General features: G+C 46.5%; 1 protein-coding gene across 1 annotated transcript; it reads left to right on the top strand.

Annotated features, from left to right (window-relative positions):
* Positions 1–27,689, top strand: LOC120920111 (high affinity immunoglobulin gamma Fc receptor I-like). Its single transcript, XM_040332024.1, has 7 exons — positions 1–31; positions 6,458–6,478; positions 9,159–9,419; positions 19,334–19,582; positions 24,924–25,199; positions 27,303–27,584; positions 27,667–27,689. The coding sequence occupies exons 1-7, from the start codon at positions 1–3 to the stop codon at positions 27,687–27,689; spliced, it is 1,143 nt and encodes a 380-aa protein (XP_040187958.1).

Genomic DNA, 27,689 nt, shown 5'->3' with positions numbered 1-27,689 from the left:
ATGAGTCCAGAATTCTCCACACTGCTGATCTGTAAGTAAATTACATTTATTTTTTTCCTATTACAAAGTAAATTTATGATCTTATAATAGTGATGTTTTCATTTTTTAGGCAAAAGCCATAGGGCAATGTATCATAACCCATAACAAATCATTAATCCTCATTATGAATGCACTAAATGTTTTAAAGAAAAATTAAATTGGGTGTTATGAGTAATTATTTATCTTTGCTAGTATTTGAACTACACAATGGAAGCAGGCTTAGCTAAAAGACACCAAAATGATGAATTATCTTAAAGTTTATCTAAAGCCAACATTTTTTTTTTTTTTTTTTTTTAAGTTTTGCATAGACATGGGAAGGGTTAGAAGTAGGGTTGTCCTGATATCACTTATTTAGAACCGAGTACAAGTAGCAATACTTTTTTTCATGTACTTGCCGATACCGATTACCGATACTTTTTTTTTTTTTAAATGCAGCCATGTGTCCCAAAATGCAGCCATGTGTCCCCAAAATGCAGCATTGTGTCTCCCCCCAAATGCAGCCTTGTGTCTCCCCCCGCTGTCTAGTTGTTGGGTGCTCAGGTGCATTTCCAATCCTGGGACGGGTGATCTGTCTGTCAAAGTGCCCGGACAAGGGGGAGGGGCTATATATGACAACGCGTGGCGGGGAACACACAGCTATTCAAATGAAAGCTGTTATGTTCCCTGAGCGCCGAACAACTAGACGGCGGCAGCAGCTCTCCTCCAGTGGCATGTTTTACATACCCGAGGACTGCTCTGCTCTCCGCCTCCTCTCCGCCTCCTCTCCGACCGCTCCCAACGCCCTCTCCGCCCGCTCTCCGCCCCCAACTCAGAGTTAAAAAAATAAAGTATCGTGAAGCATCCGGAGCATTTGTGCGAGTACAAGGACTCGCGCAAATGCTCAGTATTGGTCCCGATACCGATACTAGTATCGGTATCAGGACAACCCTAGTTAGAAGCCATCTGGCTGTGTTGTTACTGGAGAGATTTAGATATAGGCCCGGATTCACATACATTGGTGCATATTTATGCCGGCGTAGCGTATCTAATATATGCTACGCCGATGTTGCGCAGAGAGGCAAGCACCGAATTCTCAAAGCACTTGCCTCCCAAACTGCGCTGGGTTCCCTCGGTGTAAGCCGTCGTAGGTGGAAGTGGGCGTGAGTCATGCTAATGAGGCATGCTAATGATGGGCCAAGCGCCATAGAAGTATTTAACCTCTTGACCACTGGGCACTTAAACCCCCTTCCTCACCAGACCAATTTTCAGCTTTCGGTGCTCACACAATTTGAATGACAATTACTCAGTCATACAACATTGTACCCATTTGAAATTTTTGTCCTTTTTTTCACACAAATAGAGCTTTCTTTTGGTGGTATTTGATCACCTCTGGGTTTTTTATTTTTTGCGCTATAAAAGAAAAACGACTGAAAATTCTGTAAAAAAAAAAAAAAGAAAATCTAGTTTCTGTCATATTAGCAAGTTATTTCTCACACACAGCATATGCATACCACAAATTACACCCCAAAACACATTCTGCTATTCCTCCCGAGTATGGCGATGCCACATGTGTGAGACTTTTACACAGCCTGGCCACATACAGAGGCCCGACATGCAGGGAACACCATCAGGCGTTCTAAAGCACCCAGACCAATTCTGACGTTTCTCTCCTACATGTAAAAATCATCATTTATTTGCTAGTAAATTACATAGAACCCCAAAACATTATATATGCTTTTTTAGCAAAGACCCTAGAGAATACAATGGTGGCCGTTACAACTTTTTATCTCGCATGTTTTTTTCGCAGAAATTTTTTGAACGCGTGTTTTTAAAAAAAATGTTTTGTGCTTAAAAAAAAAAGAAAAACAGTAAAATTAGCCCAATTTTTTTTCATAATGTGAAAGATAAAGTTACGCCGAGTAAATAGATACCCAACATGTCACACTTCAAAATTGCGCACACTTATAAAATGGCGCCAAACTTCGCTACTTAAAAATCCTCATAGGCGACGCTTTAATTACTTTTATTGGTTATATGTTTTTAGTTACAGAGGAGGTCTAGGGCCAAAATTACTGCTCTCGCTCTAACGTTCGCAGAGATACCTCACATGTGTAGCTTGAACACCGTTTTCATATGTGGGCGGGACTTACGTATGCGTTCGCTTCTGCATGCGAGCACACGGGGACAGGGGCGCTTTAAAAAAAATGGATATTGCAGAGTATTTGGGTATTGCAGAGTATTGGGGTATTGCAGAGTATCGCACAGGGTATTGCAGAGTATGGGGGGTATTGCAGAGTATTGCGCAGGGTATTGCAGAGTATTTGGGTATTGCAGAGTATGGCGCAGGGTATTGGGGTATTGCAGAGTATCGCGCAGGGTATTGCAGAGTATTGGGGTATTGCAGAGTATCGCACAGGGTATTGCAGATTATTGGGGTATTGCAGAGTATCGCACACGGTATTGCAGTTTATTTGAATTCCGCGTGGAATTCCTTATATGACAGCGTCGCGCACGCCGCCGCGTCATAATCGCGGCGACGGCGCGACACGTCATCGCCAGAGGATTTCGGCGCGGATTTCAATGCAATGGTGAGTACACTCCATCGCAGAGAAATCCGCTGAAATCCTCGAGAGGATTTATCCGCGGAAACGTTCCGCTGGACCGTATTCGCGGATAAATCCTCTCGTGTGTATGGGGCCTAACAATGAGTGAAGGAAAAAGTTTGTGATGAAAAAACTTTCAATAAGGTGCTGCAATAATAAAGTCTGCTGGAATATTCAGCAAGCAAATTGTATATGTCAGTGAAAATTGTGCGCAACCCACAAACATATATGTAAAAAAAAAAAAAATGAGTAAAGTCTATATCAAATACTTCTGTGAAAAGAAACAGTCCAAAGCTTGTAAAATAGTGGTATTGAATGCCTGGAATCAATTACAGTCCACAAAAAACATTCCTGACAGTGCCGGCCCAAGACATTGTGCTGCCTGGGACCAAGAATGAAATGCTGCCCCCCCCCAGAAAAAAAATCAAGCCAACCAAAAGGCCCCCACATTCATTATTTTATATCATGATAACTAAAGGGGACCCGTCATGGCTCTATACATGTATAAAGGAGTATAAGGAGGACCTGTCATTGCTCTATACATGTATAGGAGTATAAAGAGGACCTGTCATTGCTCTATACATGTATAGGAGTATAAAGAGGACCTGTCATTGCTCTATACATGTATATAGGAGTATAAAGAGGACCTGTCATGGCTCTATACATGTATAAAGGAGTATAAAGAGGACCTGTCATGGCTCTATACATGTATAAAGGAGTATAACGAGGGCCTGTCATGGCTCTATACATGTATAAAGGAGTATAACGAGGGCCTGTCATGGCTCTATAGATGTATAAAGGAGTATAACGAGGGCCTGTCATGGCTCTATACATGTATAAAGAGGGCCTGTCATGGCTCTATACATGCATATAGGCATATAAAAGGACCTGCCATGGCTCTATACATGTATCCAGGAGTATAAAGGGACCTGTGAATTGCCGGCGGCCACAATGTCTTTTGCGCAAACTAATCAATGTACGTTAATTGTGTTTTTTTTTTTACCAAAAATATGTAGAAGAATACATATTGGCCTAAACTGAAGAAATAGTTTATTTTTCTAAATTTTGGGGATATTTATTATAGGAAAAAGTTAAAAAATATATATATTTATAGCACAAAAAATAAAAACAGCAGAGGTGATCAAATATCACCAAAATAAAGCTCTATTTGTGGGGAAAAAAGGACATCAATTTTATTTGGGTAGCGGAGCTGGCGGGACGGGCTGGTGGGCATCAGTATGCTGCCTCCCTAAAAGTGCTGCCTGGTACCCATGGTACCACCCGGTCCCATCATAGGGCCGGCCCTGATTCCTGGTTTTGACAACAGCGATCAACTTGCTTTAGTATGGAAATATATGAACATCCATGCAGTGTAGATAATGAGATAAAAAGCGGCCAGATAAGCCTCTTACCAGAGAGACGATCTTTTAAGCATATCACCACGGATCTGGGAGCTGTAGTTCCTGCAGGTAGATGGGATCTGGCGTTCTGTGCTTCTCAGGTGCAGCAGCGTTTCTAATCCACTCCTATGTAGTAGGACAATCTGCATACACAGCTCTCCCCCGGATGTTTAAAAAAGTAGCAGAGATAAAGTAAAAAAAGAAGAGGACTTCATAGTGTAGTACTTTTCAGCAAAAACACCTCTTTAATAAAATATGTTTCTTGGTAAAAAAGATCAGTTTTGACACTTTTAGGGTGATAAGTTTTACAGAAACAAAAGCAAAAAAATATATAAGCGATATCATAAAATCCAATTAGCCTCGGTAGCAACCGACAGGCTAGGTAATGGCAACATTTTGGAAAAAACACACAGCTCCAACCTACGCGGCGTTTCACCCTAAAGCAGGCTTCAACTGGGAAAGGAGGCAGTCTTTGCTCACTCCCTGCCCTAACCTTGGCCCACACCAGGATTTCGCTACCAGCTGCTGTCTACTACTTGATCGCCCTCAGGTCTACAGGTCCCCTTCCATGTCTTTTGTTTAGTGGCATCTGTGCAGGACCTATAGCACCATGGTCTAAGACCTGGGGGCAATCAATTACCCATGCCTAAAGCAAACAGGGGCTGCTACAGGCATATGAAACACCAGCTAGCTATAGTTCCTCACCTAGGTATCAAGCTGTGCATTACATCAAGTTTAGAATCTATGTTAATATGTCTACAGTCATTTCCTGGCAATTGTGACCACACAGGAAGAAATTTCAAAGATTAACCGGAATCTCAAATAATCCTCCATCGAAGAAAAGGAACAAACTCCCTGTACTCCTTCACTGGTTTCCACAGAATGGAAAACTTACGTTCAGAGCTGTAAAGACAACTCTGTTTACAGATTAGTTTGTGGTTAAGGGTATACGTATGAGGCCATTTAACCACTTAAGGACCGGACCAATATGCTGCTAACTGACCCAAGGGGTTTTTACAATTCGGCACTGCGTCGCTTTAACAGACAATTGCGCGGTCGTGCGACGTGGCTCCCAAATAAAATTGGCGTCCTTTTTTCCCCACAAATAGAGCTTTCTTTTGGTGGTATTTGATCACCTCTGCGGTTTTTATTTTTTGCGCTATAAACAAAAATAGAGCTATAATAAATATCTCCCAAAAACATATATACATTTTTTTTTTTCCCTCAGTTTAGGCCGATACGTATTCTTCTACCTATTTTTGGTAAAAAAAATCGCAATAAGCTTTTATCGATTGGTTTGCGCAAAATTTATAGTGTTTACAAAATAGGGGATAGTTTTTTTTACTACTAATGGCGGCGATCAGCGATTTTTTTTGTGACTGCGACATTATGGCGGACACTTCGGACAATTTTGACACATTTTTGGGACCATTGTCATTTTCACAGTAAAAAATGCATTTAAATTGCATTGTTTATTGTGAAAATGACAGTTGCAGTTTGGGAGTTAAACACAGGGGGCGCTGTAGGAGTTAGTGTTCACCTAGTGTGTGTTTACAACTGTAGGGGGGTGTGGCTGTAGGACTGACGTCATCGATCGAGTCTCCCTATAAAAGGGATCACTCGATCGATGCAGCTGCCACAGTGAAGCACGGGGAAGCCGTGTTTACATACGGCTCTCCCCGTTCTTCAGCTCCGGGGAGCGATCGCGAGGGGGCGGCTATAAACGAATAGCCGCGCCGTCGTCCCGGATCGCTCCCCGGGGGAATCCGACCGCCGCATGTCCCGATCGGACCCCCGACCCACGTCTAGGCAGGGACGTACAGGTACGCCGATGTGCCTGTACGTGCCATTCTGCCGACGTATATGTACATGCGGCGATCGGGAAGTGGTTATGTAATGTATGTTTTTCCTAATATTTCTCCTAATACACAAGTTTGTATCAACCTCATAAAAAGCTTTCAATAATTATTTTAAAGAATAACCCAAATAAGAGAAATTTAATTGGAAATAAATGTAAATTAGTGTCTGTCTGATAGATAATTATTTGCAGGTGATGTGGTATCTGAATAATTCACTAGTCCATTGCATTTACTGCTATTACTGTATGTGTGTTACTGGGACAGACAGCAATAAAAATCTGACAAAATTGCCAAAACTAAAATAAAATCTGTTCTAGAATTGGACTTTAAACAAGTATGATAATTACATACTATATTTACCATTAATTCATATTTATAGTATTTATGCTTTCTTGTATTGATTATTATATTAATTTAAAAATAAAATGCAGAATCTTAAATGAGGTGACATTCAAGGGCTTTTGTAATTTTGGGGATGGTTAACTGATTTAGACAGAATATGAAAAAAAAAATGTGTTTGTATTAATTTATAATATAAAACAAAATGTTATATAAACTTTCTATTTTATCTTTTTAGTGATTTTTTTGGAGAAAGCAGGTAAGTGATATTTCTTTGCAAGACAAAGCTCTAATCACATAAAATATTTCAATCATTAAATAACGGATCAACATATTTAAAATATTGCAACTGTATGATCACTCTTTGGTAGTTTTATCTAATCTGTAAATGTAAGTTTTCAAATGGAACTTGAGCTTAACCACTTCCATACTGGGCACTTAAACCCCTTCCTGACCAGAGGACTTTTTGCGATTCGGCACTGCGTCGCTTTAACTGACAATTGCGCGGTCGTGCGACGTGGCTCCCAAACAAAATTAACGTCCTTTTTTCCCCACAAATAGAGCTTTCTTTTGGTGGTATTTGATCACCTCTGCGGTTTTTATTTTTTGCGCTATAAACAAAAATAGAGCGACAATTTTGAAAAAAAATAAAATATTTTTACTTTGTTGCTATAATAAATAGCTCAATTTTTTTTTTTACGTTTTTTTTTAATCCTCAGTCTAGGCCGATACGTATTCTACATATTTTTAGTAAAAAAAAAAAAAATCGCAATAAGCGACTGGTTTGCGCAAAAGTTATAGCGCCTACAAAATAAGGGACAGAATTATTATTATTATTTTTTTTATTTTTTTACTAGAAATGGCGGCGATCTGCGATTTTTATTGGGACTGCGACGTTATGGCGGACACGTCGGACACTTTTGACACATTTTTGGCGCCATTCACATTTATACTGCAATCAGTGCTATAAATATGCACTAATTACTGTATAATTTTTTTTTTTACTAGAAATGGCGGCGATCTGCGATTTTTATTGGGACTGCAACGTTATGGCGGACACATCGGACACTTTTGACACATTTTTGGCGCCATTCACATTTATACTGCAATCAGTGCTATAAATATGCACTAATTACTGTATAAATGCTTTTTTTTTACTAGAAATGGCGGCGATCTGCGATTTTTATTGGGACTGCAACGTTATGGCGGACACATCGGACACTTTTGACACATTTTTGGCGCCATTCACATTTATACTGCAATCAGTGCTATAAATATGCACTAATTACTGTATAAATGTGACTGGCAGGGAAGGGGTTAACACTAGGGGGTGAGGAAGGGGTTAAATGTGTACCCTAATTAGTGTTCTAACTGTGGGGGAGGGGGGGTGACTGGGGGGGGTGACCGATCTATGTCTCTATGTACAAGAGACACAGATCCGTCTCCTCTCTCCCCTGACAGCACCGCTGTCTGCGAGAGCCGGGAATGAGAGATGATCTCATATGTAAACATATGAGATCATCTCTCATTGGCCGCACAGATCGCCTAGGAAACGGCCGCTCCGATTGGCCGTTCACGGCGATCTGTGACTGGCTGTGTCCAAGGGACACGGCCAGTACAGAAGTTCCCCGCCGCGCGCTCGGGAGCGCGCGCGGGGAACGTGTAAAGGAGAGGCCGTAAAAACACGGCCTGTTAGAGATTGGGAGCCGCGCTGAGGCCGTACAAAGTCGTACGGCCGTCAGCTAGTGGTTAATGTACATTTGTCATATTTCATGCTGGTGACTGGATAATGATTTTAACAGATCTTTGGAACATAACCTCACTTCTGGATTTGATATTATCGTGAAATGATTGTTATTCATCTCCACGTTTCCATATAGTTATCCATTGGTTATGTACAATATCAATTGTGTACTTTTTTTGAATCATTGACTTCTCAATGTGGATGTTTTTTAACATATTCTTTATGTGTATAATTAAATATTTTTTATATCTATAACCTGTTTGGTTGTGCCTAAAAAGTCCAAGCTTTCTATTCCATTTGTATGGTCCAAATTGATAGGATGTGGCATTGTACAGTATATCTTAGAAGTATACGCAGGACAACTCTGTGCTGATACAATTAATATTTAACATATCTTTGGCTTGGTTTTGGGTATAGTAAATTATAATTAGAGTTGGGCAAACAGTTTGAGCCGAGCAAAGGGTCAGCCCGAACATTGCCTGTTAGCTGGGGTGCTCAGAAGAATGCTTGTTCGGTGACATCACAAGGGAGCCCTTACCTATTTAAGAACTGTCAATCGGCAGAGCCGGCATTCCGTGGAAAGCCTTCATCATGATTGACGATGAAGCTATATCAGAGAACATATTTTTTTTTATCTTTTAAATTAAGGAATTGTCAAAAACTGCCTGTCTTTTCTTATTTTTGATTTTTTTTGGGGTGAATGGATAGGGGTACGGGCCTCCGACGATCATAGAGATGACTGGTGACCATCTGGTCACCAGTCTACTCTATGGTTTCCATCGGACGCCGGTGGATCGTTTCTCCAAGTCTCCGATGGCAAAGGAGAGCCCGGAGAAGCACCGGATGGCGGCGGGAGGGGGGGGCATCCCCTCCCGCCGCCTATAAGAACGATCAAGCGGCAGAACCGCCGCTATGATCTTTCTTATGGTGCAGGGATTTGTCGGCTGAAGAGATGGATATCTGAATGATGCCTGTAGCTGCAGGCATCTTTCAGATATCCCCACTGAAAGTCCAGGACGTCATATGACGTCCTTGGGCTGGAAGTGGTTAAGGAAGCAATGTAGCACAAGGGTAGACTAATAGAACCCAGGGTTACCAGTGCAGAAAGTCATAGGCAACAAAGAGATTTTATCCTCTGATTTTTTTTTTTTCAGTTGTGACTAATAATTGTCATGTATAATGTTCTATTTTGTAGGATCTTCAGTGAGACCCGTGGTGACTTTCAACCCAAACTGGGACAAGATCTTCACAACTGAGTCTCTAACAATGACCTGTAATGTGAGGTCACCTATTCCAGGAAATATGATCTACTCCTGGTACAAGGATAATAATCTGATACACACCACAGGACAAAGCATTGTTATTAGAGACGCAAGAACAGGTAACAGTGGGAATTACCGATGTAAAGGCTCCAAAACGGAAATAAGTGACCCTGCCAGACTGGATGTCAGTAATGGTAAGTAATTACAGGGTTTTACTCGCCATAAGATTACACATAGGTCCATAAAATATTAATAAAGGTCCCTCCATTTAGTGGTTTACCTAGGGAGGCCATAGATTATTAAATTTTCTTTCCTGTAACCACAAATATCGCTCAGTTTTCCTGTCAACACAGTCATTGTTGATTGTGGAATCCCTCCTGGCCTGTAAAACATGATGGCCCGGATTCACAGACATCGGCGCATATTTATGCCGCCGTAGCGTATATCTTTTACGCTACGCCGACACAGCGCAGAGAGGCAAGCACTGGATTCACAAAGCACTTCCTCTCACATCTGCGCTGGGTTTCTCAGGCGCAAGTCGGCGTATGTGGAAGTGGGTGTGAGCCATGCTAATAGGTGGAGGTGGACCAGCCTCTCGTATTCGGCTGACTCCTGATGAACAGGTGGGTGCCCGCTGCCTTGAGGGAGCAAGTGGAGGGAGTTGAGGGCTACGACTCAGTTGAGCCGCCCTTGAGGACAGGTAAGTGTGTTTTTTCTCCTATCTGGTGTGTAGCATGTGAGGGGGTCCACCAACATGTGAATGTTTTGTGTAATCCGCAGATGTCCAGGAGGGAGCTGGGCCATCTGGTGCCTCTGCCCGTCCCACGCCATCATCCCCTGATGATCCTGCCCCTGACCCCCTGGGAAGCCAAGAGGCATTGGTGGAGGGGAGTGGTGCCGAGACCTCCAGTGAAGAGGTGATTGAGGAGTATGCAGAACATCTGGGTGAGGAGGTATCCCTATATCTTGAGGAGTCCTCCCTATTGGCTGGTCCATCCCGGACGTTAAGTCTCCGATCATCCAGCCCCTCTGGATCCATCCCCAACCCACCCACTCCCTCAAGTCTCTCCCCCTATGCCAGGCCTCAAGCCTCTCCTAACCCCAGGTAGGCAACCAGGAAGACCAGGGGTGTTCCGGACTTCCTGCCTGAGAATCTGACCGGTGCCCAGGACGCTCAGACCTGCCATATGGGTGAGATGGCCCAGGAAATGAGGCGAGTGGCCAACAGTCTGGCCGAGTGGCCGACAGTCTGGCCGAGTGGCCGACAGTCTGGCCTCCACGGGTCACATCAATGATGGGCTGCATGATGTGGCTGGCAACACAGCAGCTGTCATCACCTGCCTGGGTGAGCTGCAGGCAACAACGACTACCCTCGTGGCAGAGGTGCACACAGCTGCCATTGAGGCGGAGGGGAGACTGTCGCGGCAGGTGCAGTCAGAGACAAACACCATCTTGACCCGCATTGCCGTGGCGTTAGAGGGCAGGCCTCCAGCCATGGATGCTTCTCCACCTGATGCCCCTCCCCCCACCTGAGCCTTCAACCAGGCAGTTACGGAGCCGTGGCCGAGGCAGCAGCCAGGACAACTGAATATTTTGGCTTTGCCTTTTTTTTGTGCTTTGGTCAAGAGCGTTTTTTTTTTTTTTGGTGCTCTGGTTAAGAGTGTTTATATTTTTTTGGTGCTCTGGTTAAGAGTGTTATTATTTTTTATGAAATACTACACACGGTGAGTCATGCAGATTACAGTGTGAATGGTGTGTGAATGTGGTATGAATGGTCAGCAACATAATTGGAGCCTTGACGGGGCGTTGCTGCTCCCAAGTCCTGCATGTTGGACTTGGGCTAATCCAATGTGATGTGGATGTTGGGTGTGTGTGCTAGAGACCACAGTGGTGTGCATGTGTGCATTCTCCTTGTACCATGATGAATGTGTGTGTTTAACGTGCAAAGATACGTTCCAGGAGACAACTTCTGACTGCTGTTCCCTCAGCAGACGGGGTACCCTCGGGCAGGGGGGGAATGTCTGGTTCGGGGGTCAGGTCATCATGTATGTCAATTTCCAGGCCCTTTCTCTCCGCAAAGTTGTGCAGAATGCAACATGCACCGATGATCTGGCACACAAAGTTTGGGGAATACAACAGGGTCCCCCCGGACTTATCCAGGCATCGGAAATGGGACTTCAGGATGCCAAATGTGCGTTCCACCATTGCACGGGTACGTATGTGTGCAGCATTGTAGTTTTGCTCTCCTGTGGTTTCGGGATTCCGGAATGGAGTCATGAGATGGGGTCCAAGTGCATATGCAGAGTCACCTGGAAGGGAAAAGACAGGAGGATGTTAGTCGTGCATGTGCCCCTCGTGATGTCTGCATCATGGGGTCGGACAGTCATGCCTGACACCCATGTCACTCACCAACCAGCCAGCTGTCCCCGTACACGTTCTGTTCGAATTCTGTTGGGATGGTGCTTTGACGGTATATGTAGCTGTCGTGGCTGGACCCTGGGTGTTTGGCACGGACGTGCCATATGAGGCCTTGGGCATAGACTATCACCTGTACGTTGATGGAATGCCAATGCTTACGATTGCAGAATATGTGCTGTGTCACGGGGGGGCCGTAGTGCCACATGTGTGCAATCAATGGCCCCCACGGTGCGTGGGAATCTGGCAATTCAGACAAAATCCGCCATTGCCTTCAGCCGCAGGTGCTCCTGGGTGGGTCTGATGATGTGGTGGGACATGCGTCTGAGGATTGCGGGGACAACCTGGTGCACACATCTGCTCATGCTGGTTTGTGACATCCCAGACACGACTTCACTTGTACACTGGAATGATCCACTGGCGAGGAAATGCAGTGTTGCCAGTACCTTGACCAGTGGCTGCACTGCATGTGAGCGGTGTGTCTGGCTGGTGATGTCATCATGTAGGGTTGTGACTAGTTCCAGGATGGCATCAGTGTTGAATCTGAAGATGCGATACACCTCCAAATCCCCCATGCCAAAGACGTTCATGCGCGTTCGGTTTATCCTCTCCCATGCCCTCCTCCTTCTACGCGCCTGGGCACACACTAGTAGTGCTATGACCATGCTTGCCCCTGGCATGTTGGCATACAGATGTGTTGTCCTGCAAGTGTGGTTGTGTCATGGTCTTACCTCTCTCCTGTCTCCTTCGTTTGACATGTGCTGGCGGCCATCTTGGTTTCTGGGACTCTTGTAGCCTCCCACCCTGCGGCTCCTCCTTCCCACTGGGAGGAGCTGGATGCCTGGCTCACATATATAGGAGCTCTGTGGCTTCAGTTCCTTGCTTGGTCCTCCTGTGTTCACATGCTTCTAAGACTGCTGCTGCTTCTGGTTCCGATCCTGGCTTCGTCTGACTTCCCTGCTGGTTCCTGATCCTGGCTTCGTCTGACTTCCCTGCTGGTTCCTGATCCTGGCTTCGTCTGACTTCCCTGCTGGTTCCTGATCCTGGCTTCGTCCGACTACCCTTCTGGTTCCTGACCTCTGGCTTCGCAAGACTCTGTTTAACCATCCGTTTGGACTTTTGCTTTACAGCTTGATTTTCAATAAAGCCTTCTTATTTTCACTTATCTCTTGTTGTACGTCTGGTTCATGGTTCCGTGACATTAGGACCAAGCCATGAATTTTGACGGTACAGGGCCATCCTCGCTACCCACGCTGGTTCCCAGACTTGATCAGCAGGATTACCTGTTGGGTCAGTTCGCCGTGGCGTTGCAAACCCTGCTTGAACGCACGGCTCATTTCACTCCCGTTGCCGATGGGTCGGTTGTCGCTCCTGGGCCCGCTCCTACTGCCGCTCCGGTTGTTGCGCCAGAGTCTACCCCGACACCTGTTGTTGCGCCTGCGGTGTTTCGGGGTATGACCGGTTCTGCCCCCCTTCCACAGCGATTTGGGGGAGAGCCAACTCAGTGCCGAGGTTTCCTTAACCAAGTGGGCATTTATTTCGAGTTGCTGCCACATGCCTTTCCCACTGAGAGATCAAAGGTGGGCTTCTTGATCTCGCTGCTCTCGGACAAGGCCTTGGCCTGGGCCAGCCCTTTATGGGAGAACAACAATCCGGTGGTTGCCGAGTTTTCCGGTTTTGTTGCTTCTCTTCGGAAGGTATTCGATGTGCCGGCTCGCGCCGCCTCTGCTGCGAAGCTCCTTATGTCCGTCAGACAGGGTTCACGATCAGTAGCCGAATACGCCATTGAGTTTCGTACCCTGGCAGCAGAGGTGGGCTGGAATAATGAGGCTCTGGTCGCTGCTTTCTCTCATGGTCTCTCGGATGCCTTGAAGGATGAGGTTGCAGCTAAGGACCTACCAGTGGAGCTCGAGGCTCTTATTTCTTTCCTGATTTTGATTGACACCAGACTCAGGGAGAGACCTTCCTTTAAGGAGAGCCTGCGGAGGCCTCCTAACAGTTTGGCGCCTACGTTTGCTGTCCCACCCGTGCCTCCCTCTCCTCCCACGCCTCCTGGGGTTGACTTGTCTGGGGGTGAACCCATGCAGCTGGGGTTTGCTCGCCTGTCCGAGGGGGAGAGGGTACTCCGGAGACGCGAGGGCCGATGCACGTACTGTGGTCTCGGTGGGCATTTTCGGTTGGCATGTCCGAACCGTCCGGGAAACGCTCGCACCTGAGATCCTGTCGGGGGCAGATCTTGGGTGGAGTCTCCTCGTCCCCGGTTTCCCGTGTTGATAAACCACTGATCACTGTTGTCCTCTCCTGGGTCGGGGGCTCGGTGACGACCCAGGCGTTGGTGGACTCTGGTGCTGGTGGTTTTTTCATTGATAGTGAGTTCGCTGCCGCCAATTCCATTCCTCTGCAGGCTCGAGGTTCCCCGCTGGCTCTAGAGGCGATAGACGGCAGACCCCTCCAGCCGTCACACGTGACTCATGAGACCCTTCCAGTGGGGATAGCCATTGGTGCCGTTCACAGAGAGTCAGTCTGCTTCCAGGTTATTTCGTCTCCACACTACTCGGTGGTCTTGGGGTACCCCTGGCTCCAGAAGCATAATCCAACTTTTGACTGGAGATCGGCCGAGATCCTCTCATGGTCACCACAGTGTGGGGCTAGTTGCATCCATGGGCCTGTCAAGTTGCTGTGTACTTCCTCGGACTCTCTGTTGCCTCCTGAATACGAGGAGTACCGGGATGTATTCGATAAGGTGCACGCAGTTGCCCTACCTCCGCACCGCCCATACGATTGTGCCATAGAGTTACAACCTGGTGCCGTTCCTCCTCGCGGCAGGGTCTATCCACTGTCGGTTGCGGAGAATGAGGCCATGGAGGAGTACGTGATGGAGGCGCTGTCCCGTGGTCACATTCGCAAATCCTCGTCCCCGGCAGGGGCTGGATTTTTCTTTGTGAAAAAGAAGGGCGGTGAGTTGAGGCCTTGCATCGATTACAGGGGCCTTAATCGCATCACGATCAAGAACGCTTACCCGATACCCTTGATTTCCGAGCTGTTCGATCGCCTTAAGGGGGCCACGGTCTTTACCAAACTCGACTTGAGGGCGGCATATAACCTGGTAAGGATCAAGGCGGGCGATGAGTGGAAGACCGCGTTTAACACCAGGACCGGTCATTATGAATCCTTGGTTATGCCCTTTGGGTTGTGCAATGCGCCCGCAGTCTTTCAGGAGTTCATCAACGATGTTTTCCGTGACCTGTTGCAGCAGTGTGTGGTGGTCTATTTGGATGACATCTTGGTATACTCTGAATCCATGGAGGCCCACATTCTGGATGTCAAGCGAGTGTTGCAACGGTTACGAGAGAACAAGCTGTTCGGTAAGCTTGAGAAATGCGAATTTCACCGATCCCAGGTAACCTTCTTAGGTTACATCATTTCCGCTGAGGGGTTCTCCATGGACCCTGAGAAGGTTTCGGCTGTCTTACAGTGGCCTCAGCCCAGTGGTCTTCGTTCCTTGCAGCGCTTTTTGGGCTTCGCCAATTATTATCGGAAGTTCATCAGGGACTTCTCCATGCTGGCCAAGCCTCTCACGGATCTGACCAGGAAGGGCAGTAATTCCTAGGTCTGGCCGCTCGAGGCCATCCGGGCTTTTGAGGCCCTAAAATCCGCCTTTGTGTCGGCTCCGATTCTGTCTCATCCCAACCCTGGGTTGCCCTTTGTCCTCGAGGTGGACGCATCTGAGACGGGAGTAGGCGCCCTTCTGTCTCAGCGTAGAACACCAGAGGGTCCGCTGCTTCCTTGTGGGTTTTACTCCCGGAAACTGTCACCCGCGGAGTGCAACTATCAGATTGGTGACAGGGAGTTATTGGCCATAGTGCAGGCTCTCAAAGAGTGGAGGCACTTGCTCGAGGGCTCCGTGGTTCCGGTTCTCATCCTGACGGACCACAAGAATCTGACCTACCTTTCTGAGGCCAAGAGATTGACACCACGTCAGGCCAGATGGGCTCTGTTCTTGTCACGTTTTAATTACGTGGTCTCCTACCTACCCGGTTCCAAGAACATCAGGGCGGATGCCTTATCACGGCAGTACTCCGAGCTGTCCAGGGAGGAATCTATACCGACTTCGGTCATACCTTCGAATCAGATCCTGGCCGCCATTCGCACCAGCCTGACCTCTCCCCTTGGTGAGCAGATTTTGGCGGCTCAATCTGGTGCTCCCTCTGGGAGACCCAACGGCAGATGTTTTGTGCCTGAGGAGTTGCGCACTCGGTTGTTGCGAACCTACCATAACTCCAAGACCGCGGGGCATCCTGGTAAGAATCAGCTGTCCTGGGCTGTTTCACGTCTGTTCTGGTGGCCTTCCCTACGTTCCGACATCGCCGCATATGTAGCGGCATGCTCCGTTTGTGCCCAGAGTAAGTCCCCTCGGCACCTTCCGTTGGGCCTGCTGCAACCCATAGCCACCGGGGAGCGCCCATGGTCACACCTGGGGATGGATTTCATTGTGGATCTCCCTGCATCCCGAGGCCATACGGTCATTCTCATGATTGTGGATCGGTTTTCCAAAATGTGCCACTGTGTTCCTCTCAAGAAGTTACCCTCTGCACAAGAATTGGCCACGATTTTTGCCTGGGAGGTCTTCCGGTTGCACGGTTTGCCCAAGGAGATAGTGTCGGATCGGGGGAGTCAGTTTGTGTCCAGGTTCTGGCGCGCCTTTTGCTCCCAGTTGGGGATTCGTCTCTCCTTCTCCTCGGCCTACCACCCTCAGTCCAATGGGGCCGCAGAACGATCCAATCAGGCCTTGGAGCAATTCCTTCGTTGCTATGTCTCCGATCACCAGGACAATTGGGTTGACCTCCTGCCTTGGGCTGAGTTTGCCAGGAACACGGCGGTGAACTCTTCTTCTGGGACGTCTCCCTTCATGGCCAATTATGGGTTCCAACCTGCCATGTTACCGGAGGCATTCTCTCCCCAGGATATTCCGGCTGTGGAGGATCACCTTTCCGTCCTACGCGCCTCTTGGGTACAGATCCAGAAGTCCCTTGAGGTCTCTGCGCAGCGCCAGAAACTCCAGGCTGATCGCAGACGAGCGCCTGCTCCTTCCTACCAGGTCGGAGACCGTGTATGGTTGTCCACTCGCAATCTCAACCTTCGAGTGCCCACTCCCAAGCTGGCTCCTCGCTTTGTTGGTCCCTTCCGAGTGCTTCGCAGGGTAAACCCGGTAGCCTATGCCCTTGCGCTTCCTCCTGGCATGCGGATCTCCAACGTGTTTCATGTCTCCCTGTTGAAGCCACTGGTGTGCAATCGCTTCACTTCCTCGGTTCCTCGGCCTCGTCCGGTCCAAGTGGGCAATCATGAGGAGTATGAGGTGAGCAATATCCTGGACTCACGCCTGGTCCGCGGTCGGGTGCAGTTTTTGGTCCACTGGCGTGGTTACGGTCCAGAGGAGCGTTCCTGGGTTCCCTCCGCAGATGTCCATGCTCCTGCCTTGCTCCGAGCCTTCCACGCACGTTTCCCTCAGAAACCGTTTTTTGCACCGCGGAGGAGGGGCCCTTGAGGGGGAGGTACTGTCATGGTCTTACCTCTCTCCTGTCTCCTTCGTTTGACATGTGCTGGCGGCCATCTTGGTTTCTGGGACTCTTGTAGCCTCCCACCCTGCGGCTCCTCCTTCCCACTGGGAGGAGCTGGATGCCTGGCTCACATATATAGGAGCTCTGTGGCTTCAGTTCCTTGCTTGGTCCTCCTGTGTTCACATGCTTCTAAGACTGCTGCTGCTTCTGGTTCCGATCCTGGCTTCGTCTGACTTCCCTGCTGGTTCCTGATCCTGGCTTCGTCTGACTTCCCTGCTGGTTCCTGATCCTGGCTTCGTCTGACTTCCCTGCTGGTTCCTGATCCTGGCTTCGTCCGACTACCCTTCTGGTTCCTGACCTCTGGCTTCGCAAGACTCTGTTTAACCATCCGTTTGGACTTTTGCTTTACAGCTTGATTTTCAATAAAGCCTTCTTATTTTCACTTATCTCTTGTTGTACGTCTGGTTCATGGTTCCGTGACAGGTTGCTCAGCTCGTCTGTAACGGTGCTGCTGAAGCTGCTCTCCAGCTGACCTGCACACGTCTGGTGCAAAGTTACCCCTGCTTTATGAGGGGCAAGTTTGGGCCGGACGTACAGCTTACGCGCACCGCACGTAGCCTGCGCCGGACAAACGTACGTTCGGGAATCGGCATATCTCCCTCATTTGCATAGGAAATCAATGGGTGCGCCAGATGCATCCAGCGTAAATATGCACCCACGCTACGCCAGTGTAGAAAAGTTACGCCGGTCGGAAGAAGCCTATTTTCAGGCGTATCTGGTTCTGTAGTTACGGCGCATAGATACGCCAGCGTATATATATACACTTACACCGCGCATCTCGAGATACACCGGCGTAACTTCTTTGAGAATCTGGGCCTAAGTCTTCTGATATATGTGGAGCTTCTATTGGGGTGCGCTACATTCAAAAATTCTACCCTTGGTCTAGCAAAGTCTTTGCAAAGCATTATGCCTTGTCATGCGCAAGACTGGTACAAGGTGATGTCCTGTCTGGTGCACACAATGAGATTATCGGATGAATGATCATCCGTTTTTTTTTGTTTGTTTGTTTTTTGCATGCTAGTCTCATATCGAAAATAAAGAGGTTACGGAAGTTACGAAAACTCTCATATAACAGAATAAAAATAAAAAGTGATGTGTTGTAATTTCAATTTTGGACGAAAACTCTACCGTACGTATTTTTTCTGGTATCATCCGAGAAAAAATGTTTGTGCTTGTTTTTCCGTACAGTGGGCTGGATTCAGGTAGAATTGCGCATTTTTTACGGAGGCGCAGGGCAACGTTTTTGCCCTGCGCCCCCGCAAATTTGCTGCGCTGCCCTTGATTCACGGAGCAGTAGCTCCGTAAATTGCGTGGGCGCGCCGGAAAAATGCCTGGCGTAAGCGCGCGCAATTTAAATGATCCCGTAGGGGGCGGGAATCATTTAAATTAGGCGCGTTCCCGCGCCGATCGCAGAGCGCAAGCTCCGTCGGGAAACTTTCCCGACTTGCATTGCGGCAAATGACGTCGCAAGGACGTCATTTGCTTCAAAGTGAACGTGAATGGCGTCCAGCGCCATTCACGATTCACTTACGCAAACTACGTAATTTTCAAATTTCGCGACGCGGGAACGACGGGTATACGTAACATTGGCTGCCCCTGCTAATAGCAGGGGCAGCCTTACGCAAAAACCGCCGTACGTAAACGACGTAAATTGCGTACGCAGGGCTCGCGCAACATTGTGAATCTGCGTTAGTATGCAATTTGCATACTATACGCTGAGCACAACGGGAACGCCACCTAGCGGCCATCGCAAGAATGCAGCCTAAGATATGCGAGCATAAGAGCCTTATGCCGCGCATATCTTAGGCTGCAGTCGGCGTAACGAGGTTCCTGAATCAGGAGCATTCGTTACGCCGGGGCAAGTAAGCAATTGCGTTGTGTAACCTTTGGTTACACAGGCGCAATTGCTTCTTGAATCCAGGCCAATGTTCTTATTGTGTGCCGTGCATTAAGTGTGTAGAACAAGAATCCCCTGGGAGGTGGTGATTTATATAAAGGGTGGGAGGTGCATGAAGGTGTAGAACACTCTTTAGTTATCTTTGCTCTAATAGGTTGTCTGTGGTTCTGTTTTTCAGACTATGTGATCCTGCAGGCTCCTCTCCATGTTCATGAAGGTGACGATGTGACTCTGAGATGTCACCATTATCCCGAATATGATGAAGGACAGACTATATTTTACAAGGATAATGTTGTTATAAGGATTTGGAGATATGACCCTGAGTTACATATTAATAACATAAACCTAGCAGGATCCAAAGGATATAAATGTACAAAAAAAATCCCGTATTCTGGGTACAGTGGAGAAGCTTCTATACCTATGAAAGGTAAGTCCTGAAACATGATTTGGGTGGAGTTGTGCAGATTTGACCTCTTCAAGTGTTAATTATTCCCAGAGATCTCCTCTTCTAGCTTTGAATTTGGTTAGCTCCTTACTTTGATTTTTAATATACTGTATATACTCGAGTATATCCCGAGTTTTTCAGCCCTTTTTTTAAGGCTGAAAATACCCCCCTCGGCTTATACTCGAGTCAGTGTACCTGAAATTTTTGACAGGCTGCGGGCGTCCATTGTTTAAAAGTTGCCGTTTCTCAGCAGACACAGTTCCGCCTATCACGAATGTTCTCTCATCCTCAGACTCAGTTTCCCAGCAGACACTGTGTTTGGTGTTCCGCCAATCACAGACGTCCTCTTATCCGAGGATGAAAAGACATCTGTGATTGGTGGAACACTGAACACAGGGACTGCTGGGAAATTGAGTCCGAGGATGAGAGAAGGTTTGTGATAGACAGAACTGTGTCTGCTGAGAAATGCCTATCACGGAAGGGACTCCCGCAGCCTGTCAATAATTTCAGGTACACTGACTTGGGCACAGTGAGTCTGCAATGGGCACAGTGAGGATGGGCACAGTGAGGTTGGCACAGTGAGGTTGCAATAGGCAGAATGAGGTTGCAATGGGCATAGTGAGGTTGGCAGAGTGAGGTTGCAATGGGCACAGTGAGGTTGGCAGAGTGAGGTTGCAATGGGCACAGTGAGGTTGGCAGAGTGAGGTTGCAATGGGCACAGTGAGGTTGGCACAGTGAGGTTGCAATGGGCACAGTGAGGTTGAAATGGGCACAGTGAGGTTGCAATGGGCACAGTGAGGTTGCAATGGGCATAGTGAGGTTGGCAGAGTGAGGTTGCAATGGGCACAGTGAGGTTGGCACAGTGAGGTTGCAATGGGCACAGTGATATTGCAATGGGCACAGTGAGGTTGAAAAGAGCACAGTGAGGTTGCAATGGGCACAGGGAGGTTGGGCACAGTGAGGTTGGAATGGGCACAGGGAGGTTGCAATGGGTACCATGAGGCGAGCAAATTGGCATTGTTGACTCTCTTTTCCGCTTACAGTAGCTGCTGCATTCTCACCCTAGGCTTATACTCGAGTCAATAAGTTTTCCCAGTTTTTTGTGGTAAAATTAGGTACCTCGACTTATACTCGGGTCGGCTTATACTCGAGTATATACGGTACTCCTGAGGAGAAGTCAGGAAAATGAAGGTGACACAGAAATTTTTATAATATAGAATTGAAAAAAAACATTGCAGCATTTAGAGACAGGCTAAAGTTTTTAATCAAATCTCTTACTGTGTGCTCACACTATCTGTATCATTTATTACTATAATTTAGTATTGTACTATACAGGGTGGGAGGACTGCCGGGGACAGGGGAGCACTGAGGACCTGGGGAGGTATAGGGGGGGTCAGCACAGCTAAGTGGTCCTTTAATATTACTGACAGATTTCTGTGGGCTAAAGAAAGTGGACCATGCAAAGTGTGCCATGGGGCATCAGGTGTCTTTGTGACCCTCGCCATTCAGTCACTTGACATCTCAGAGCAACAAAGGAAGTCAAAGGTGGAAGACTTTCCTTTCTTAAGATGTTTTCGCAGGTATGAACAGGGATCATAAAGCAATTTAATGGCCATAATGAGTCACTGACGGCAAGTTCCCAATCTGATCAATGTTTGCATGTAAGTTATCTTCAGGCCCCGTACACACGTCCGAGAAACTCGACGGGCAAAACACATCCTTTTGCTCGTCGAGTTCCTTGTGAAGCCGCAGAGGATCTTGGCGAGCCGAAATTTCCCATTGAACAACGAGGAAATAGAGAACACGTTCTCTATTTGGCCCAACGAGATCCTCGTCGGCTTCCTCGGCCAAAAGTGTACACACCACCAGGGTTTCTCGGCAGAATACGGCTCCGATCAGGTTTCTGGCTGAATTCTGCCGAGAAACTCGGTCGTGTGTACGGGGCCTCACTTAGGGGCACCAGTCCAAAAAAATCTCAGTACTGGTCCAGGGGCAAATACCTCAATGCTCCCAAAAAAAGTCCTCCCCTACCAGGGGTAGCATACATTGCACTCCTGATCCTCCTCTTCTTTGGTCCCTCGCTGGTGCTCTTGGCTCCTCCTCTTCGGTGATTGTCCCCATAGGAAGCTTCTTCTTATGGGGGCACTCTCGCTATCAATCTGTCCAGTGGGGACGGAGGAAGAGGAGAAAGCAGCTGCTCTCGTGCACGGGTAAATATGGGTGCTATTCAACAGAAATCGAAGGGATGAATGTTCAAAAACGTTTGTAGATCATGGCCTTCAGCTAATCAACTACAACGGCTGATCCTTGTGTTTTGACACTTTTGCACAAACCAATCAATATAAACGCTTATTGTGAATTTTTTTACCACGAATATGTAGAAGAATACATATCGGCCTAAACTGAGGAAAAAAATTGTTTTTTATATATTTTTGGGGGATATTTATTATAGCAAAAAGTTAAAAAATATTGCATTTTTTTTTCAAAATTTTTGTTTATAGCGCAAAAAATAAAAACCGCAGAGGTGATCAAATACCACCAAAAGAAAGCTCTATTTATGGGGAAAAAAGGACGCCAATTTTGTTTGGAAGCCATGTCGCACGACCGCGCAATTGTCAGTTAAAGCGACGCAGTGCCGAATCGCAAAAAGTGGCCCCGGTCAATTGGCAGCCAAATCCTCCGGGGGTTAAAGTGGTTAACAGAACAGCATCATTTTCAGGAACAGCCTTAAAAACAGCATATTTTGGCATACTTGGCTTTGAAATGTAATATTTTTCTGGTCAATGAACTTGGCTTACAACTGCACTCCAATTAATTTCAGTTTAAAAAGTAAAAGTTTTAGACCCTCTCCCAAGCAACAATAGACTCCCTGCAACAAAATACCCTCTGTAACGGTCAGGGGTTAACGCCGTTACGGTATTCCATTCCACCAACCCAAGACAGCTTATCCGACACTCCAACAATCCAGCAGACACGATCCATTGGAATTCCCCAGACAAATGAGACACACAGCTCTGTTTCTGGTTCCAAAACGAATGACTACTTTTAATGGTACACTCAGTTGTTATATACAGATACGTTTTTTTTTTTTTTTTTCAGGTTTATTAGCAGCACATGCTTTTAATTATGTGGTACTAAACCTGTATTGGCTGGGGAGTAGAAGCAGCACAAAAGCCATAGGAAGGTGTCTTCTTCATAATTACAGGGAAATCAGGTATAGCTTGGTGAAAATTGGCCAGTGCCACAATAGTCTGAAGTTTCATTTCCTTTTAATTGCAGCACCAAACTGCATCATACTAAATGAAAAACCTTCTTTTGATATGTGAACAGTACAGTAGCAACTGAATATCACAGATTTACTATGATGACTATGGAGGCATTTGCATAATTGCTTGTAGTCCAGCTTAAGCAGCCCATAGATTATGCAATTCTTTCCCCCCCAGAGTCAGTGTTGATGGGGGAATCCCTCCCACAGCACTATTGTGTTCTACTGGCAGGGAGCCTTCCTGGCCGATCAGAACACAATGATTACTGCTAGCAGCTACAGACACCAGCAGTAGTTGCATGTAATAAATTCAACAGGCTGGTTGTTGTTTCCCCCTTGAAGCCATCTTACATGAACTCTCTTTGTCTTGAAGGTTTGCTGGGGAAAGTTCTGGATCTCTAAATATAGCTAAGTGTCTTGAGTTCTGGAGACATCCAAGTGCCATTATGTCTACTTGTCTTAAAGCGGTTCACCCTAAAATAATTATATACCATCCCGTCCAGCATACTTGCGTCAGCTACAGTATGTTTTTTTTTTGCGCTGTATTTACCGTTTAATCCCTCAGTTTCTTTTCAGACTCCCGTGGGAAGTAGGCGTTCCTATGAAGAGGGGGACATGATTGACGTCCGGCTATGGCGCGTCACGTGTTCCGAAAATAGCCAAAATAGGACTCGGCTGTATACGGCGCCTGCGCAGTCAGCTCCTAGTCCGTGCGCAGGCACTGTATAGCGTATAGACCTAGTCCGGCTATTTTCGGAACGCGTGACGCGCCATAGCCGGACATCAATCATGTTCCCCTCTTCATAGGAACGCCTACTCCCCGCGGGAGTCTGAAACGAAACTGAAGGATTAAACGATAAATACAGCGCAAAAAAAAGAAAAGCATACTGTAGCTGACGCAAGTATGCTGGATGGGATGGTACATAAATGTTTTTTAGGGTGAACCTCCGCTTTAAGGAAAAGGTGGCAGCTATACTGTAGGTGAAAGTCTTATTATGTTCACAGAACCGGTAAATCTTACACCATTAACCTACGTCACTGGACCAAATACTCCTGGGGGGGGAGTATGTTTAATTGTATTTTAGCTTTAAGATATACTTTTATTTCCGCTCAGTAAATTAAAAAATCTGTAGATTGCAGGAAGTAACTGCTGTTCTTACCAAGAACATATTAGCACTCTAGGCCCATGATGTCTATCAACTGCACAATGTCGTTGATAGACACCATGGCTATGAGCAAAAATGTGTTCACCACCTTTAAAGCAAAATCACATTTTAAAAATGCGGAGGAAATTAAAGTGGAGGTAAACCCGATTTATTTATTTTTTTAATTAAGGCTTGCACCTTGTACAGTATAGGATTTAATGTCATCTGTGCCCAGTCTTGCCACGAAGAGTTAGTCCAGCTCTGAGCAATCCTCTTATCTATTTTCAGTGAGATAAAAACTGACACACAGTAAAATAGGAGTCAGTTCTTCCCCCTTGCTGTGAGTGACGGGTGATTTACATATCTCTTGCACAAGCCTAAGAGAGACATTATGTGTACTTCCCATCCCCTCCTCCCTTTCTCCTCCAGCCCTCCCAGGATTGGCTGCTCCACACTTCAGCATGATTGGACATGTTGAAATCATGTGGTGACTTCTCTGGGTTTTGACTGGATGTTAGTGATCATAGCAGAAGTTCAGTGTAAGAAATACATAGGAGAAAATGCATGTTGACAAGAAGAGTGTAGAGGTGGGCGGGGAGTCTACTGACATCACGACTCCACCCAACGAGCTCCAAACAACAGACCCACCCACAGAATCTGCCATTTTTTGGGTCTCATAACAGACAGAGGGGAGACATTTGACAGGTGAGGATACATTCAGGAGGCATCTATATCCTTATAGATCAGCACTATGGCAGTAATTTAGAAAGGATGAGAGTGGGTCCACTTTAAATTAATTAAGTACAGACTATCTTGACCATTCACAGATGAACCTTGTAAAACCTACAGTAGTGATTCCTTTGTGTGCTGCTAAAATAATGGAAGTTTACTGTTTGATATTTATAATTTACAGAACTCTTCACAACTCCAGAAATAAAGGTGACCCCATTTCCGGTAATGGAAGGAGATAATGTGACGGTGACATGTCACACGAATGTGTCTCAATACAGACCAGAGACACAACTGCAGTTTGCTTTCCACAAAGCTGAACAGAATGTTCAGAGATTTGGATCCTCTGACCAATATGGATTCCAGTCCGCTAAACTGGAGGATTCTGGGAAATATCACTGTGAAGTTTCTGGCAGAATGATAGTGAAGAGGAGTAAAGAGCTTAACATTGAAATAAATGGTAAGTATAAATCAAGAATTGATAGATATGGTGAAATACTTGGTGAGGGTGTCATATACCGCTTCCTCCTAATCTGAATATAGATATCAGATATTTCAAACCGCTGACAACCACAAACTAGGCAGTACTCGTTTGGTCGCTCAACATTACAACAGAGAATACAGTCTTTTATACATTTGAAGAGGAGGTTCCCCCCTCCTGCTCATATTACTCTAACAATACACCTGTAACCAGAAACATAAATTGACATGAGCCAATTAACTCATCATTTCCAGACTAGGTGACTCAGAGATATGACCTTTCAAGTCATAGCCTTGTTGTCTCCTAGTTCCCTAACTACAATACACAGTATCATAAATATCAACACAGAACTCCTTCACACAATAGCAGAGTTAATTAACACAAGCAACAATGGGTTTAAGACCCCTCAGACTAGGAGACAACGGGAGACCCAGGGCTTTCTAGATCTCAGCATTCTTTTCACATACATCGGCTATTAATCCCACACTGGCAGAGACCATCATGGCCTCCTTAAAGGGGTTGTAAACGTACAATTTTTTTTTTCCTAAATAGCTTCCTTTACCTTAGTGCAGTCCTCCTTCACTTACCTCATCCTTCCATTTTGCTTTAAATGTCCTTATTTCTTCTGAGCAATCCTCACTTCCTGTTCTTCTGTCTGTAACTACACATAGTAATGCAAGGCTTTCTCCCTGGTGTGGGGAAAGCCTCTTGAGGGGGAGGGGGGGCGAGCAGGAGTGTCAGGACGCCCACTAACACACAGCTCCTTTCTCTATCTGCAAAGTAGAGAGGGTCCCGACACTCCTGCTCGCCCCCTCCCCCCTCAAGAGCCTTTCTCCACACCAGGGAGAAAGCCTCACATTACGGTGTTGAGTTACAGACAGAAGAACAGGAAGTGAGGATTTCTCAGAAGAAAAAAGGACATTTAAAAGCAAAATGGAAGGATGAGGTAAGTGAAGGAGGACTGCACTAAGGTAAAGGAAGCTATTTAGGAAAAAAAATTGTACCTTTACAACCCCTTTAACAATGTCCTTTTGCATTACATAACAGAATATCTTTCTAAATGCTTGTAGCCCCCACAAATGGCAGGGCCAATAGTCGGTAATCAAGAGGCTAGCATTCAGCCCCCTCCAAAATCCTCTGTCCCCGGTGAGTCTATCACAGTATCCAATTCATTTTGTGGGTCCAAGACCCTTCAAGGCTGTGAGTAAACGGCAGAAAATCAGTGTGAAAGCAGCCTTAGGCCCCTTTCACGTGATTGGTCCAACCCAATCAGACCCTCCATTCACCTCTATGGAGCAGCAGATGTAAATGGACTTGTGTTCACTTTAAGGCTTTTAAAAATTCGTTTTGCAGCGCCGCGCAAATAACATACACTCATGCATTGCATGAGTGTATGTTATTGTGGCCAGCCTATTCAGATAACCGGACATTGGGCGCTGATTATCTGAATAAGGACAGCTGGTTGGCTGTGCGGAGGTGCCTATCAGAGCCAGTGCCGGGCGCGGGGGGGCGCAATCTGACTGGCAGCATTTTACAGGGCACAGTGGGGACAATTGATGTGGGGACAATTGATGTGGGCACAGTGGGGGACAATTGATGTGGGCACAGTGGGGACAATTGATGTGGGCACAGTGGGGACAATTGATTTGGGCACAGTGGGGACAATTGATGTGGGCACAGTGGGGACAATTGATGTGGGCACAGTGGGGACAATTGATGTGGGCACAGTGGGGACAATTGATGTGGGCACAGTGGGGACAATTGATGTGGGCACAGTGGGGACAATTGATGTGGGCACAGTGGTGACATAAAAACAGAAGGTGGTCCATCCCCTTTTGTCTGATCGGACTGAAGGGCCCATAGAGTGGAGCAGATTGTGTCCATTCTGCATATGCAGAGCGAACACGGACCTGTCAACCGCCCGCTCCGCTCACCACGACCGGTTACCAAGTTGCTTAAGTGGTCCTTGCTCTTCAAAAGGTTGGGCACACCTGCCCAAAAGCATGTAAGTGAGCTTTTCACATTCACACAGGTCATATTTTACAACTATTTTATTTTTGTTTCTTTTATTCTCTCCTTCAGAGCCCTTCACTCAACCAGAAATGATAATGACCCCAAATCAGACGACAGAAGGAGACAATATGACCCTGACCTGTCACACAATACGCAGCAAACTCATTCCTGATACAGGTCTGGAATTTGCTTTTTACAGAGATAGACAAAATGTTCAGGAATTCAGTTTATCTAACCAATATGAAGTCCGGTCCGCTGAGACAAAGCATTCTGGGAATTATTCCTGTAAAGTGAGGTCTTCAACAAACAAATTAACAAGGAGCAGTGACGAGTTATACATCCAGATACAAGGTGAGCAGAACAGGTGCCATAGGGACTTATCATATAAATTGGTTTACTATTTACTATACTGTCCATTTGTGAAATATACCAGATACCGTATTTATCGGCGTATAA

This window comes from Rana temporaria, chromosome 13, assembly GCF_905171775.1.
Source record: "Rana temporaria chromosome 13, aRanTem1.1, whole genome shotgun sequence".
NCBI classification, from domain to species: Eukaryota; Metazoa; Chordata; class Amphibia; order Anura; family Ranidae; genus Rana; species Rana temporaria.
The sequence above is the reverse complement of the archived record's forward strand: the minus strand, read 5'-3'. Positions and strand labels throughout refer to the sequence as shown.

What these genes read in the sequence shown, in the direction of transcription:
- LOC120920111 (XM_040332024.1), top strand. Translation starts at nt 1, where the DNA reads ATGAGTCCAGAATTCTCCACACTGCTGATCT. An exon ending in CAGACTGGATGTCAGTAATG is followed by an intron (nt 9,420 to 19,333) that starts GTAAGTAATTAC and finishes TCTGTTTTTCAG; the next exon opens with ACTATGTGATCCTGCAGGCT. An exon ending in AGCTTCTATACCTATGAAAG is followed by an intron (nt 19,583 to 24,923) that starts GTAAGTCCTGAA and finishes TATAATTTACAG; the next exon opens with AACTCTTCACAACTCCAGAA.